The sequence below is a fragment of the Podarcis raffonei genome, chromosome 10 (genome assembly GCF_027172205.1).
Source record: "Podarcis raffonei isolate rPodRaf1 chromosome 10, rPodRaf1.pri, whole genome shotgun sequence".
Classification (NCBI taxonomy): Eukaryota; Metazoa; Chordata; class Lepidosauria; order Squamata; family Lacertidae; genus Podarcis; species Podarcis raffonei.
Genome location: NC_070611.1, coordinates 58,279,860 through 58,295,614, shown reverse-complemented (window position 1 = coordinate 58,295,614; position 15,755 = coordinate 58,279,860). Strand labels below are relative to the sequence as shown.

The window sequence follows — 15,755 nt, the reverse complement described above, 5'->3', positions numbered from 1 at the left end:
TAAAAGGTAGGCTTGCACACAGTGTCATCAGTGCGAATGGTGCTTTACAGAGAAAAAAGACAGCTGGTCCCTGCCCAAAAAGTTTAAAATCCTACACAAGCAAAACAATAGAGGAAGGAAGTAGAAAAATGTATTCAATTCATTTGCACTTAGGCTTAGCTTCCACAGATAATGTGGTTGTGCCAAAGGCTTCATAGAAAAGGTGGACTTTTGAGAACGAGTTTGGGGGGTGGGGGATGCAACATCCTCTAGGTGGCTCAGGGAGGCAGCTGCAGTGGAGTCACCAACAAGGAAGAAAAGGCCAGAATAATTCAAAGGCTCTGTTTGCAAAGGAGCGCATGTCCCATCCAGGCCTAGGTGAGACCAGCTGGCTAGCCTTAACTCCCACCTCCTTTGTGACTGAAATGGAAAAAAATCTGTTGCCTGTGATGGTGCTGCTTCACTGAGTGAGGAAGCCCCTTCCCAGAGGAATTATCTCAACTGGCACTGGTTGGTGCTTTCATAAATTATTTTTTAATACTATGAGTTACTATCAAAAGGCACTGTTTATTGAACTGAACTGAACTGAACACAGGCTGAAACCCGCATCCATTTTCATTAAGTTCTCCCCAAAGTTTCTTAATTGTGGAGACACACTATTTCCCCCTGAATATGAGAGGCACACTTTGCTACTGAACTCGGAAAGCTTTCCTATTCATGTGCAAGGCTATGAATTTGCCACACTTGAAGGAGGCCATCTCCTGGGTATTTCTGCTCGAGTCACTGTTCTAAGGAGTGCAAGTCTAGAAAAATGAGTCATGCAGATGCACATCAGTGAGGCTTCTATGTGGTGGGTAGTTTTCTCCATTTTGGTTCCCCACAATTTGGGGGGGAACATGGGGTGGAAACCAGCCCCATGCAGAGCTTATCTGAGGTCTGGGGTGGGAGTCTTGTTATAGTTATAAACTCAAAAACAAAAAAGCAGCTGGTCCTGGGTTGCCCCCCTGCTCAGCTTAGCCCTCCAGGGCCCAGAGAAAGTGTACCCAGCTGCCCTCCCCCATCTTCATGGACCTGGGCTCAATCTCAGCTACATTACAATCTTGGATTTTACTAATGCTTTTTATAGCCACTGAATTCTCCCTGGGTGTTGTTTTTGGGAGGGGAGCTTCTTCCCACCACTTATTTTTTGCACCCCCACAAACCTCAAGCTTACCCCAGTCTGTTTATCCCTCATATGAAGGTGGTAGCTTTAGCTATATTTGTGCAAGCATGCTAAGACTTGAAACAGAAATAAGGATATTTCCACTGGAAACCAACGGAAAATATTATTTCCTTGAATGGTAGGGCAAAAGTATTTTAAACTTTTACTTACAGCTTGTATAAACAAGTATTTAGAATCCTAGTTAAGCAACACATGCCTATAATAATTCTTTCATTCTGTAACATATTTGTTCAGATCAAGAGCTAATGTTCAAGTTAATGTTTTGTAATGAAGAAAAAACTGACAGGGTCAAAAGATTTCCACCAATATCCAATTTTAGTTTGGTACAGTACCTGGTTACGCAACTTTTCCTGAATGAATGCCAATGAACAGTAGGATTAAAGAACTGATTTCTACCTGAGCTTTAAGTGTGGGCTGTGGCTCTTCCTTTTTGTAGCGTTCAACCTCTTGCATTTCATGTAGAGCTAGGAAAGAGAGCATCTACATTTTCCCAAGTGTGTGCTTTCTTTTCTTTTTCTCTCCTGCAAAGCTACCCATCCTCTACCACTGAAGGAAGACATCTTTTGTTAGCTGTGGTAGGAGCTCTACAATTGTAGATGGTTATAGGAGACTTACGCTGGTCACTCGACGGTAGATCTGTGCAGCATTTTGACACTCAGAATAAGGATATTCAGACGTAGCCATCTCAAGCATACACATCCCAAAAGCATATACATCAACGGATTCATCGTATTTCTCCTCATACATCTCGGGTGCCATGAACTCTGGGGTACCTTAAATTAAAAGAACGATTCAGACTCTAAATGTCTCAAAGCGAGCAGAGGCTGCTGGCGTTACTCACCGCAGAAGGGAGTAGACGGGTAGACCTGTGAGAAAAGAAGAAGTGGAAGCAAAAAGAAGAGGGAGGACACCCTCAGTCACTCTGTTTCATCAACGTATCCCATGGGTCTTCCATTGCAAGGCCTTTGCAAGAAGTGAGGAACCAACAGTTAAAGGTTTATATATATATATATTTATATATATTATAATGGAACAGAATCGGGGGGAACATATGAAGATTTTACTCATAATGGTATATGATTGAATCCCAGGTTGAAGATAAACGGAGAAAAATAAAGTAAGAGACTAGCTAGACTACAAACCAAATACTTGTTAGACACACTTACCTTTCCTCGTGAGAAAGGAGGTATGAGGCTTGTTTCAGCATCCCTGCCTGCCCTCTGCTGTAAAAAATTAGTACTGGAAAGAGTCCACAGCTAGTCTCTGACCCGTAACACTCCATTTACTTCTGTTTAGTGTCACTTTAAACAAAGCCTTGCAATGAAAAACCCTGTGTTTATGAATAAAGGCTTCTTAAAAATTAATTTTTCAAAAGGCCACTCACCAGAGCCCTTTTTACATACTTACCATTTCACCTGCAGTACATTTTATAGGCCTACTGCAGATACAGGAAATAGTGAGGGACATCCTACAGGCAAAAATACTCAGAAATATAGAGAGATTGAGTTATAGGCACAGAGGGCGAGATTCAATAAATCCTAATTTTAAAATCAATTTGTAGGAGGTGTATTATCCCTGATGTATCAAACCAATGCACCCTTCCATTTCACAGAAATCTGCACTATATGAATTAGAGATATGTAAGAGCCAGAAATTACCAATAAGCAGAGAATTATTTCCTGCAAACAAACCAGATTGTATGCAAATTTACCAATCAATCACTTTTTACTTCCCTATCCATCTTCCCATTATTCAGTGGTGTTCCAGCCTTAACTGAAAGGGAGCATACTAATTCAATTGTTCAAAAAAGTCAGAATATGGCAGTTTTCCAATTGAAAGTTGATCATAACATATGGAAAAGAGACTGCTATGTTAAGGAAGTTGGTCATTTCCCACTGAATAGTCTCCCCTTTCCACTAACATTAATTGTTTCTAGACTGGCTGGAAAGCAGGAAATGTTTCATTGTCACAAAGGCCAAGATATTTGCAAATGTGAATTTGTATTGTTAAAATCAGGTATTACAACTTCTGAAAACAGAACTTCAGAAATAGCTGTAGATTGCATTCTAAAAACACACACTAGCAGATGCAGACTAAAAAGGACCATCTTTTCCCTTGTTAGCTTGCATCCTTCACAAAACAAATAGCAGAACAGAGCTGTTAAAACCAATTATCTGGTCATAGTTTCAGACCAGCTGACAAAGCTATTGTAGGGTACTTAAATGCAGCAGCCCAGAAATTTTAGGTATAAGGCAGAGGTATAACTCTGTGCTTCCCCTTAATCCCAGTTCAGAACAGTTATTTCAAAGGATGGAAATGCTTTGGTTTTATCAAGTGTTCTGCTAGGTGAATGAGCCTACACACCTTGAGAAGATTCTTTAGGAGAATACTAATATCAGGGACCCATATTTTATGAGACCTAAAACTCCAGAATTTTCAGGGATTAAGCTTTTTTCATTTCCTTTTTTTTGCTTTGTGAGAATTGGAAAATTCTATTAGGCAAATTTTCAAGTAAGAACTGCTAAAACAAACCAGATGCTTACCTATCACACTCTTGGCAAAGGAAGCCCGCTTCAAGGTTGCCAGACCCAAGTCTCCTATCTTGACTGATCCTGTGGGGCCAGTAATAAAGATGTTGTCACACTTCAAGTCACGGTGGATAATGGGAGGAGTACGCGTGTGCAAGAACTGCAAACCCTTCAGTATTTGCCGGCACCAGCTTCGCAGTACTTTGATTTTCATCACTTTAAACCTTTTTAAGTACCTAGGGAAAGAGCCACAGGAATAAAAATAAGCTTCAAGCTTCATCTTGAAGTCCATGCTGTTGGAATGCCACAAGTGAACTGCAAACCATCAAACAAACAGTTCGTAACAAAAGCAGGCTTCGTATGAGCCAAACTCCACACCTCCAGAAAAAGAACATAGGGCAAAGAGAAGTATTGGGAGTACTGAAAACCAGTCTTCCTTTTCAGAGGTAATAGAAACTGCACAGCAGGGCTCCTTCACAAAAAGAATAACTACACCTGCAGCATTTATATAAATCAATACACTGAACTGATTGGCTCATGAGTTAGAATCCAGGGGCCACCAATCTTTCTGAACCTGTGGGCACATTTGAAATTTTGAGTGTGTGGTATAGGAGCAACCCACCTCTGGGGCTTTCCCTTAACTCCCTTCTCCAGAAAATACATGCATGTGCACATGCTCACATAAGCACACACTCCTTCTCTTTCATATTCTTTGGGTTCTGGGTAAAAGTTGAGATTCAGTAGAATTAAAACAAATCTTTTTTAATGTGCATGATTTTATATGAGGTTCCCCTGCACCAGTAAAGCATTTTTAGTAGTAGGTTGTACAGTAAAAATCACAGTGGCAGTGCTTGCCAGCACCACAAAAACATGCCCAAGGCATAGATTCCCATGTATCTTCATGATTTTTACATAACATGACAACAAAGTTACCATCAAATCACACAACACATCTGTGACACAGGTGGAATATGATTTGACAATACTCTTGAGGTGATCCCATGCACAAATTATGAGGTTCCATAAGGATTGACGCCTCAGATTTATGTTGCTGCTCAATAGTAGCTCTGAAAGTCAATGAAGGCAGACATGATCTGTTACTTGATTTTGAGGGGAGCAGGGAGTAAATAACCTCTGAAACAACAAATGCGATTTCAAGAAGATCTGTTTTGCTGGATCCATGTGCGCACACATGCTTTTTCTCTACTGACCTTGGCAACTCTTCTTTCTCTGCTGGCCATTCTTAATTCATCCCCTCAGTATGCTAGAACAGGCATGCCCAACTCCCAAGTGACTGCGATCTACTCCCAGTATAAAAAAAACTGGCAGTGATCTATCCATTGTCAGCTTTCTTTGGGAGGCAGTGGCAAGAGTTGTTGAGCTCTTTTTGAGGAGGCTTCATCAGAGTTGTTGGGCTTGCGGGGGGGGGCAGGTTGCGATCCCACAATGACCAGGGACAGCCCACAGTCGACCAGTAGATCGCAATTGACTGGTTGGACATGCCTGTCCTAGAAGATCATTATTCCCCTTTCTTTCCTTTCCTCCTAATTACTCCACTTTCTAATCAGTTGCCTGAAGTCTTGAAAAGCACATAGGAAAACTCTTCCTTCGTCCTGTTTCATCTTTATGTTTTTCAAAAGGAAGGCAAAATAAGCACACTCACTACCTCAAAGCAGTTTCTCTTTTTCATAAAATAATTTTAAGTATCCATTCAGTTTTCTGTACATGCTGTAATGGTTTTTTTTGTCTTTTTAAGCAATTAGCTTTACATCAATTAATTTTGCTTAAAACCTAGCTGTTACACTTCCTGCAAAACGAACTGGCCAGTAGCAGTGCGCACCTGGCTGATCAACTGAATCAATTTTTTAGTCGCTTTGAGGTGGGAACTGGAACTACCGTCACTACAGCATTGGCTACCAGCACATCATCAGAAACTACTACTGATAGACAACCATTTTTATTACAGACCTCTGACGTACAACGTGCCTTTCGGAGCATTAACATTAGGAAGGCAGCTGGACCGGATGGAATCACGGGACGGGTTATTAGGGACTGCGCTGCAGAATTAGCTGGGGTATTTACGGACATTTTTAACCTATCCCTGTTGCAGGGTTCTGTCCCTACCTGCCTGAAGACATCGATTATAGTGCCAGTCCCCAAGCAGTCAGTGGTGGTATCTCTCAATGACTATAGACCAATAGCTCTAACATCTGTCGTTATGAAATGTTTTGAGAGATTGGTGCTAGATCATATTAAGGCTGGTCTTCCATCCACTCTAGACCCGTTCCAGTTTGCATACAGAAGAAACAGATCTACTGATGATGCTATTTCCATCGCTGTCCATACTGTACTGAGTCATCTAGAACGACAGGGAACCTACGCAAGGCTGTTGTTTGTGGACTACAGTTCTGCCTTCAATACAATTCTGCCAGACAGGTTATTTCTTAAAATGACCAACTTGGGTATACATCAGAAGATCTGTCTGTGGGTAAGGAATTTCCTGACTGATAGGCCGCAGACAGTGAGAATGGGACCTCACTATTCTTCTACTCTAGTGTTAAGCACAGGAGCCCCTCAGGGATGTGTGCTAAGTCCCTTTCTCTATTCCCTGTACACATTTGATTGCACCCCACTGTATAAGTCCAACACAATCATCAAATTTGCGGATGATACAACGGTGGTGGGGCTCATTAGTGAGAACAATGAGACTGCTTATAGGAAAGAAGTACAGGGGTTAATTCAATGGTGTAAAGAAAACAATCTTATGCTTAACACCAAAAAAACCAAAGAACTCATAATTGACTTTAGGAGAAAGAAAAGTGTATTTTTACCATTGCACATAAATGGCGAGGAGGTGGAGAGGGTTGGTAGTTTTAAATACCTGGGCATTTATATCTCTGAGGACCTCTCATGGACTGCAAATATTAATATGGTTGTGAGGAAGGTGCAGGGGAGGTTGTATTTCCTGAGAATGCTCAGGGGACTGAATCTATCTCAGCACCTACTTCTGTCCTATTATCACAGTACCATTGAGAGTGTCTTAACCTATAGTGTATTATCGTGGTATGGGAGCAGCTCTGAAACGGATAAAAAAGCTTTACAGAGAATAATTAAAATTGCCCAGAATGTTATTGGGCTCCAACTACCAACCCTGGATGAGATCTTCACGTCTCGCACTTTGAAGAAGTCACACAATATCCTGAGAGATCCCACCCATCCTGCTCACAACTTCTTTGAACTGTTGCCTTCGGGCAGAAGATATAGGACAATGAAAACACGAACCACACGCCTTCTGAATAGTTTCTATCCAAGAGCTCTGATTGCACTAAATAATGATCTTAGGGCCAGTTGCAAGAAATAGCAAGCAGGAAGTAGGAAGGAATGAGATAGGTTTTAGGTTATGTTATGCCTTTAAATAGGTTATGTTATATTCTGGATTATGTTATGTTTTATAGATTATGTCTGAATAGGATGAGAATGTTGGAGATACGTGCAAATGTGTATGTGAACCCGGTCTTTGGGTGGGTGTTTGATTTTCGTTGTTGTGTATACTGTGTATATATGGACAATGACAATAAATTTATCTTATCTTATCTTATCTTATCTCTTAAAAGCTCCATTTTCAAGAGACTTCAGAAGTGATACCAGCTTAGGATAATATTTGAAAAGTCAGCATCCCTGGCAGGGAAAGTTGGGGCCCAAAGCCTTTAAGAGAAGAGAATTGGCAACAGACAAGTACGTTTTAAGAGCCAAGAATGTAAGCAAAGACACTATAGCTGAGCCAAACTGCCTCTCTTAAGATGTATCTTGTGCAATGGGCACAAAAACCTGAGTGATATTATGCGAGCAGCAAAATACTCAAAGGGTATCTCAGCCAAGAAATCAAATCAGAACATGTACACCAGCAGTTTCCTCTCCCAGTCTCCCATGAGCCCTTCATACTCATACTTTCCTTCTAATATCCTCCTCTTCTCAACTCTTATTCCAAGCTGAACTCCAATTTCCCTCTGAAACATCTCTCAAATGCTTTTTACAGGGCAGTTTTCACACCAGGATTAATGTTTGAAATGTGATTTCAAAGTCCCTCCTTTTGAACTACAGAAATTGTAGCAATGGGGATTAGTATCAATCATCCAGAACTGGCAGCTGTCCAAATTATTCTATCAAGACATGCTCTTACAATGAAGTGGATAAGCAGAGATCAGAACATGCACTGAATTGTTGTGGAATAATCACGATAAGCATCTATTGTAAGATCATATAATAATGGCATCCAAGCTAGTCACAGAATCCCAAACACCTGTCATGGGGGGTACATGGGAAGCAACCTTTGAACGCTGAACATTACATGGAAAGGAGGAAGCCTGTTAATATAGAGGAAAGGTTTATGGGGGGAAGGGGTATTGCTAAAGGCTGAACTAAGAAATTAAATTATTTTCCTGGAAGCTAACTGGGGTATAATGAGGTTTGTTCACAGGACAATGGGCTTGTCAAGGCACACAAAAATAACTTTTCCCACCAGATTTTCAAGGAGGAGCAAAATGCTTCTGGAAGCACTGACACCTCATTCACATTTAGATAAAGGGTAGTGGGGAGAGAATCACAATACAGAACATGCCAACTAAAAATACGTTTCTAAAATTCTTAAAATTAGTGTAGATATTGTCATTGGACAGGATCAAGGTCTCAAGGAGAACATAAAAATCTTTTCATTTGTTAGCTTAATTACCATCAGTCAAGTAAAGGCAAGTTTACACTGTAACCAAGGCTTCCTGGCTGAGCTCCTTCATTTAATGTTTCAATAGCTAAGTGGTTGCTACAGTGACATCATAGCTGTCATTCACTTTCCAACAAAAACTTCTTTTCATTCTGAGTTGACATTCTGCAGTTATGCTCCTTCCCCCATTTCACCCAGGGAAAGAAACAATGAACCAAAGCACTGTTCTGAATTTGAAAGCAGTGCATACCAGTACTGGCTAATTCTGTTAAAACAGATTGGCAGGTAAACTAGTATCATATGTTGCAGCAAACGAACATGAGCTTACAGGTCACTGAAATCTATCAGAGGAAGTGAAATAGCATCTGTAATTCAATTTATGTGGGTGACATGTGGCTTTTAATTCAAATGTTTTAGTCACTTCCAAGTGTCCTTGTAAATCTTTTAAGTACTCGCTGTAACTAAATGCATTTCCATTTCTAGCCACCTCTGAAATGCTGAGTATCATCTACTTTCCCATTTGTCCTGAACTTCTGTACATAAATACTACCTTATCAAAACTTGCAAAAATAATAAATCATTTCCTAGGACTAACACAGCAACAGCCTTCTAGGCTCATGAAGATCTAACATGCAGCCCACTCCCAGAATGAAAGCTCCCCAGCTGTCAGAGAGGTTGAGGGTCTCAGGGAAGGAGGTCATTGCTCTGAGGTAGAGGAAAATAATACATTAGAAGGAACCCATTCCTTGGATGAGCTGGTATCCTCTTGTGCCAAGGATATTTTTCTAGGAGGTGGATGGATCCTGGTTGTGGGTGATTCAATAATTAGGGGCATAGATGGTTGCCATTATGATAGGCATACAGATTGCATGGTGAACCGCCTACCTGGTGCAAAGGGTGCAGGTGTTGCCCACTGCCCACAGTTAGACAGGTGGTTAGTACTAGGGAGAAGTCAGTGGTTATGGTGCATGTTTGCACCAGTGACATAGGGGAAATGTAGTCACGAAGTCCTGGAAACAAAATTTAGGTTGCTAGATAGGATGCTGAAAGCCAGGACATTCAATGTAGCTTTCTCCAAAATGCTACCAGTTCCACACACAGGACCTGCTAGTGTGGTGCAGGCTAAAAATCCCAATGTGTGGATGATACACTGTTTGTGGGAAGAGGGGTTTGGATTTGATAAGCACTGGGGAACATTTTGCAGCAAGCCAAGCCTGTACAAAAGGTATGGACTCCACTTGAACCAGAATGGAAGCAGACCACTGACAATGAAAGAGAAAAGACGGCATAGCAGCTTTTGAACTGATTACAGGGGAAGTGCTAACAGGAGGTGATTGGAACAAATCTGCCCCCTGAGATGAAGCTGGGGGGAGGGGGGAAATGATGAAAATTTAAACTGTGGAGCTGTAGAACTAGGTAAAGGGGCAGAGGTCAGCAATTCAGAGAGGCCAAAGCACCCCAGGCCAAAGACACTTGAAGATGGACACTGTATGTAAATCTTTATAAGCTAATGTTAGAAGCTTCTGAGCCAAGGTGGACAAACTGGAGTGCATGGTCTTAAAAGACAGCATTGATATAGTGGGCACAATGGGAACCTCGTGGAATGGAGGGAGGTAATGGGAAATTGTTATCTCCAGATATAGACTCTATAGTAAGGACAGGGAAGGTTGTACTGGAGATGGTTTCACTCTGTACATCAAAGAGGACATTGAATCAAGCCAACTAGAAATCCCAAAAGAGGCAGGCCTGTCCACAAAATTGTTGTGGGTGGTGATACTGGGCCCCATGACTAATTTAGTATGGGGTATATACTATTACCCTCCCTTATCTAAATGCTCGGGGAGATCCTGAGATGAAAAAGGAAATCAAGAAAGCATGCAAAAGAGGAAATGTAGTAATAGCTGACAGGAGAACAGAATGCTATTGCATTCGGGTCCTGCTTGCAGGCTTCCCATGGGCATCTGGTTGGGCCACTGTGAGAACAGGATGCTAGACTAGATCAGCCAGTGGTCTGAGCCAGCAGAGCTTTTCTTATATTCTTAATCTCTGGTCAATTTTAGCCAATTTAAATCAGGTTTATGAAGGAGGGTTTGTTTAACTAAAGTTTATTTTAAGCCATAACTTCTAAGATTGACGGTTTGCTCGCTTGGGAAAAGGGGGAAGCGGGCTTTAGAAGATGCTAGCAGATACAGCTGTTGCTCAAATAAGATATTTTGTAATGGTGGTTACATGTGCTCAGTCACTGCACATACAAGCCGATAATAAAGCCTACAAAAGTTGCCAACAGAGACTAATTACAGGCTTCTGTACCTGGACAGAAGTAAACCACTCACAATTTAAACTTAATTCCAGTAAGTTTCGACTACAACTCAGGTGAATTCAATTAATCCTGTTGTCTTTGATTTGGGAAATAGGAGAGATTCATCAAAGTGCTGAGATACAAGAATCTGGCATGAAAATAGCAACTGGTCTCCAAACCCACAGTTTCTGAAAAAGAATCTGGCAGACCTGGTAACTGATCCTTTTACCGCTTTTTAACTAATCTTTTTTGGGGCATCAGTAGACCTCAGAAAGAACTCAAGTTGAGATACTTTGACTAGCTTATCTACAGTCCTTTTCCATAACTCACTGATTCCATTCATTTAAGAGGATTTCAAACTTGACAGCTACTCTTCCTCACAAAGTACCTCCACACAAAAACTAGTTGCCATTAAGGAATTCTAATTTTAAAAACAGTTTAATTAAGTAAGAATTTCTTAATTATATTACATGAACTTATGAAAATAGGAAGCTGCCTTATACCAAGTCAGAGCATAGGTCCATCTAGGTCAGTATTATCTACACTGACTGGCAGCAGCACTCTAGGGATTCAGGCAGGGTTCTCTCCCAACCCCACCTGGAGATGCCAGGAATTGAATTTGGGACCTTCGGCATACAAGGCAGATGCTATATTTATGGTCCTTCCCCATAGTTTATTTGATATATAATTCTATTCTGAATCAAAATATAGAGAAGAGCAAAGAGTGCTTCACTGACCACTAGAGGACTCCCTTGCTGCTTATTTTGCCTGGAATTTCAAGCATTTGCTGTACAGGAGACATGATATGGCTTGCCAAAGTAGGACCTCAAAGCCTATTAACATTTCTTCCTTCACAGTACAGCACTGACAATGGGTTGAGAGGTTTCGTAATTTAAAGCCCAAAGAGTACACAGTAGCTATCATTCTGAACCTCCTTCTCAGAAATGGTCAATATATCCAAATATATATCCAATGGCTTTTACAAGACTTTTGCCCAAAAAACCAAAAACCTTTCATTTATTTTTTGGTAATTTTGATATCCATGTTCATCATTAGTGTATGGCTCTGGCAAGCCTATACTCACGTTTTCAATGTGCCAGATGTCATAAGCTCTGTAACCAGAACAATACACTTCTTTCCCTTGACAGTAGACTCCCAGGAATCATAGAACCTAACAATGTTAGGATGTTGAAGCCCTTTCAACATTTCAGCCTCCTCCTTAAATCGTTGCCTCTCCGATTTGGACAGCTTCCGATCCTAAAAGATGGGGGCAAGAAAACATATATGAAAAACTGGAACAAAAACAAATCAAACTTAATTATATAGGCAAGGCCACAAACATGCAGACTCTGGGGGCAGGATTAGATGCTACGACACACAGGACTGAAGGAGCCCAGCCACGTGCACACCCCTCCTCAGCCAACATGTGATGTAACATCACTGCAGTTTTCCATTCTTTATCTCCACAGCAGAAAGTCAGTGGTGTCTACTTGTGCTATTCTAAATTTTACCAGTAAGGAGAAAGACACCTCAGGTGACCAGATAAACTTGTAGCAGCTACTTCTTCCCAGAAAAGTATGGTTTTTACAGAACTTCATGCAGTTTGATTATCTTCTTCCTTAAAAACCCATCTGGAGAATTTACTTTTGAATTTATGGCAAACTTATCAGACTTTGCCTACAAACATATGCACACTTAACCACTGCAGACCAACCTTGTTTAAAAATACAACTTGCTCATTTAATACTTTAATTTCTAGTTTCTGTAAGGTTTAAAATATGATGCATGACTACTCATAAGCCTATAAAGGAATCCTTACTTTGAAATTACTCACTATCGAAGGATGATAAAAGAAATAACAGACAACTGTGGTGACCCTCCAGATGTTGTAGCATTGCAACTCCTATCAGGCCCAGTCAGGGTAAGATATGACCAGGGTTTGAAATCAGCTGGGCGCTAGTCACATTTTGCAACTTGCAACTGGCCTCTTGCGACCAGATGGAGATGTCAAAGCGCCACCTTTGACACCTAACATCTCCACCTTCCTGGCCTGGTGATTCAGGGGGCCTTGCAGGGTAGCGCGACTGTAAAATATGTATCTTTTGCTGCTGCACTACCCTGCAGACCCCCTGAATCACTCACTCAGCAGCAAAAATAATTTGTCTCCCTCCCTCCCTCCCTCTGCTGTGCTACTGTGTGAATCAGATGTTGAGGTAATTTGGTTTTAGCAGGCACTGAAAATAGTACAGTGAAGGTGCTTGATCTCAATAGGTAGGGAGTTCCAAAGTTTAAGCAGGGCCACACTAAATGACCAAGTTCTTACAAATGTGAAACGAGTTCTACATGGCACCTGTAGTAACGCCAATTCTGCCGATTGAAGAGGACAAGTGGGCACATGTAGGGTAAGGCAATCTCGTGGGTAAACTGGTCCTAAATTGTTAAGGGCTTTATATACTAATTTATGCAATTCATATATTTTTTTGTATTTCTACTGAATGCTGCTTTTCTTTTCCCTTTTGACAGTTTTGATTGTTAGGTCCTTTTTTAGCATGAAATACTGAATGTTATCTTAGAATTCAGAGTCTTGCTATTCAAGAATTTAAGCAAATGTGCTCGCACACAAAGCATAAAGGGAATGCCTCAGTAATCCACAACAATGTAACAATGCTACTTGAAAAACATATGAAGAACCTGCTGGATCAGGCCATTGACCCATCTAGTCCAGCATCCTGTTCTCACAGTGGCCAACCAGTTGCCTGTAGGAAATCTGTAAGCAGGACCCAAGCACAAGAGCACCCCGCCCCCCGCGCACCCGTGGTTTCCCGCCACTGGTATTCAAAATGGCTGGTGATCTGAACAATGCTGAATGCCAAACAAGTAAAGAAAACCCTGGATTAAAAGTGAAACACATGCAATTGTGTTCCACAAATTTAGAAACACTGAGTAACCTAATCTGAGAAATTTAAATACAGAACTTTCAAAAGCCTGAATTTCACCACCACCACAATTCTCTTCTTAAAAGTACTTTTGCAACAGATTTGTAATGGCAAACAGAATACAATATAACCACATCTTACACAGGGTTTTGGTTCCAAGGGTTCCGCATATACACAAAAATTGTGTATACCCAAACCCTTGGAACATCCTTTTAAGCTCTCCACCTTGATTACATTCCAGTTGTGCAATTTTAACTGGCAGGTGTTCAATTATGTAAGTTAAATGTGTGGAATATGTGATTGTACTGTAAACTCATCTACTACCATCCTTTCCCAAAATTCACAAACATATGCATGACAAAAGAATTTATCTCACTTTTGTTGCACTAAAATCAGAAGAAAACATGCTATTAGAAGTGCTGGTGCCGCAAATTACACTTTTGGAACAGGGCAACTGACTTGACTGGTAAGCCACATATTTTGGGTCTTCTGCAAATTCTCTCAGATTGCAAGGATTCAACAAGCAGTATATGTAAGCCCAGTAACATTTTCAAGTATTCCTCAAAGACACACTTAAATGAGAAAGCAAACACATTTGCACACATTTTAAAAAATGAACTACTGATGACTAGACAGCAAAACCAGGCCAGTTAAGTATGTTTCTTACTGGAAGCCTTTAACCTTTGGATGTAAACATGGAATTTTTGACTTACCGTATTTTTCGCACGATTGGACGCACCGGACCATAGGGCGCACCTCGTTTTTTGGGGGGGGGAAATGAATAAAAAAATTTATTCCCCCCCCCCAGCCGCGGCTGCCGCCCCAAGCCTTGCGCACACCTGCCCGAAGCACGGGGCGCCCTCCGGAGGGCTCCGCATGCTTCGGGGTGCAGGCTGCCGCCCCAAGTCTTGCGCGCCCGGCGGGAGCTCCCGCCGGGCGCGCAAGGCTTGCAGACACTCGCCCGAAGCACGGAGAGCCCTCCGGAGGCCTCCCCGTGCTTCGGGTGACAGGCTGCCGCCCCAAGCCTCGCCCGCCCGTCGGGACCTCCCACGGGCGCGCAAGGCTTGCAGACACTCGCCCGAAGCACGGAGAGCCCTCGGGGGGCTCCCCGTGCTTCGGGTGACAGGCTGCCGCCCCAAGCCTCGCGCGCCCGTCGGGACCTCCCGCCGGGCGCACAAGGCTTGCAGACACTCGCCCGAAGCACGGAGAGCCCTCGGGGGGCTCCCCGTGCTTCGGGTGACAGGCTGCCGCCCCAAGCCTCGCGCGCCCGTCGGGACCTCCCGCCGGGCACACAAGGCTTGCAGCCTGTCGCCCCAAGCACGGAGAGCCCTCCGGAGGCCTCCCCGTGCTTCGGGCGACAGGCTGCCGCCCCAAGCCTCGCGCGCCCGTCGGGACCTCCCGCCGGGCACGCAAGGCTTGCAGCCTGTCGCCCCAAGCACGGAGAGCCCTCCGGAGGCCTCCCCGTGCTTCGGGCGACAGGCTGCCGCCCCAAGCCTCGCGCGCCCGTCGGGACCTCCCGCCGGGCGCGCAAGGCTTACAGCCTGTCGCCCCAAGCACGGAGAGCCCTGGGGGGGGGGCTCCCCGTGCTTCGGGTGACAGGCTGCCGCCCCAAGCCTCGCGCGCCCGTTGGGACCTCCTGCCGGGCGCGCAAGGCTTGCAGACACTCGCCCAAAGCACGGAGAGCCCTCCGGGGGGCTCCCCGTGCTTCGGGTGACAGGCTGCCGCCCCAAGCCTCACGCGCTCGGCGGGACCTCCCGCCGGCACGCAAGGCTTGCGGACACTTGCCGGGGCTGCAGGCTGCTGCCCGCAAGCCTTGTGAGCCCGCGGGAACTCCCGCCGGGCTTGCAAGGCTTGCAGATAGCTTCCTGAAGCCTGGAGAGCGAGAGGGGTCGGTGTGCACCGATGCCTCTCGCTCTCCAGGCTTCAGCGAAAGCCTGCATTCGCACCATAGGACGCACACACATTTCCCCTTCATTTTTGGAGGGGAAAAAGTGCGTCCTATGGTGCGAAAAATACGGTAAGATGCTTTCCCTGTTCTCTGCAGGGTGTGTCAAATGCTAACTTTGCTCCAAAG

General features: G+C 43.4%; 2 protein-coding genes across 21 annotated transcripts in view; both read right to left on the bottom strand.

The window, feature by feature from the left end:
- B4GALNT3 (beta-1,4-N-acetyl-galactosaminyltransferase 3) overlaps nucleotides 1–15,755 on the bottom strand; it is a 237,224-nt gene that overhangs the window by 18,473 nt on the left and 202,996 nt on the right. The gene's annotated exons all lie outside the window — the stretch shown is intronic.
- WNK1 (WNK lysine deficient protein kinase 1) overlaps nucleotides 1–15,755 on the bottom strand; it is a 108,341-nt gene that overhangs the window by 61,059 nt on the left and 31,527 nt on the right. For all 20 annotated transcript variants that reach the window (XM_053407116.1, XM_053407123.1, XM_053407112.1 and 17 more), the window contains exons 2-4: nucleotides 11,830–12,002; nucleotides 3,745–3,965; nucleotides 1,817–1,974 (exon numbers count right to left, since the gene is read on the bottom strand). In XM_053407116.1, coding sequence (XP_053263091.1) covers nucleotides 1,817–1,974; nucleotides 3,745–3,965; nucleotides 11,830–12,002 — 552 coding nt within the window. The remainder of the gene's footprint in view (nucleotides 1–1,816; nucleotides 1,975–3,744; nucleotides 3,966–11,829; nucleotides 12,003–15,755) is intronic.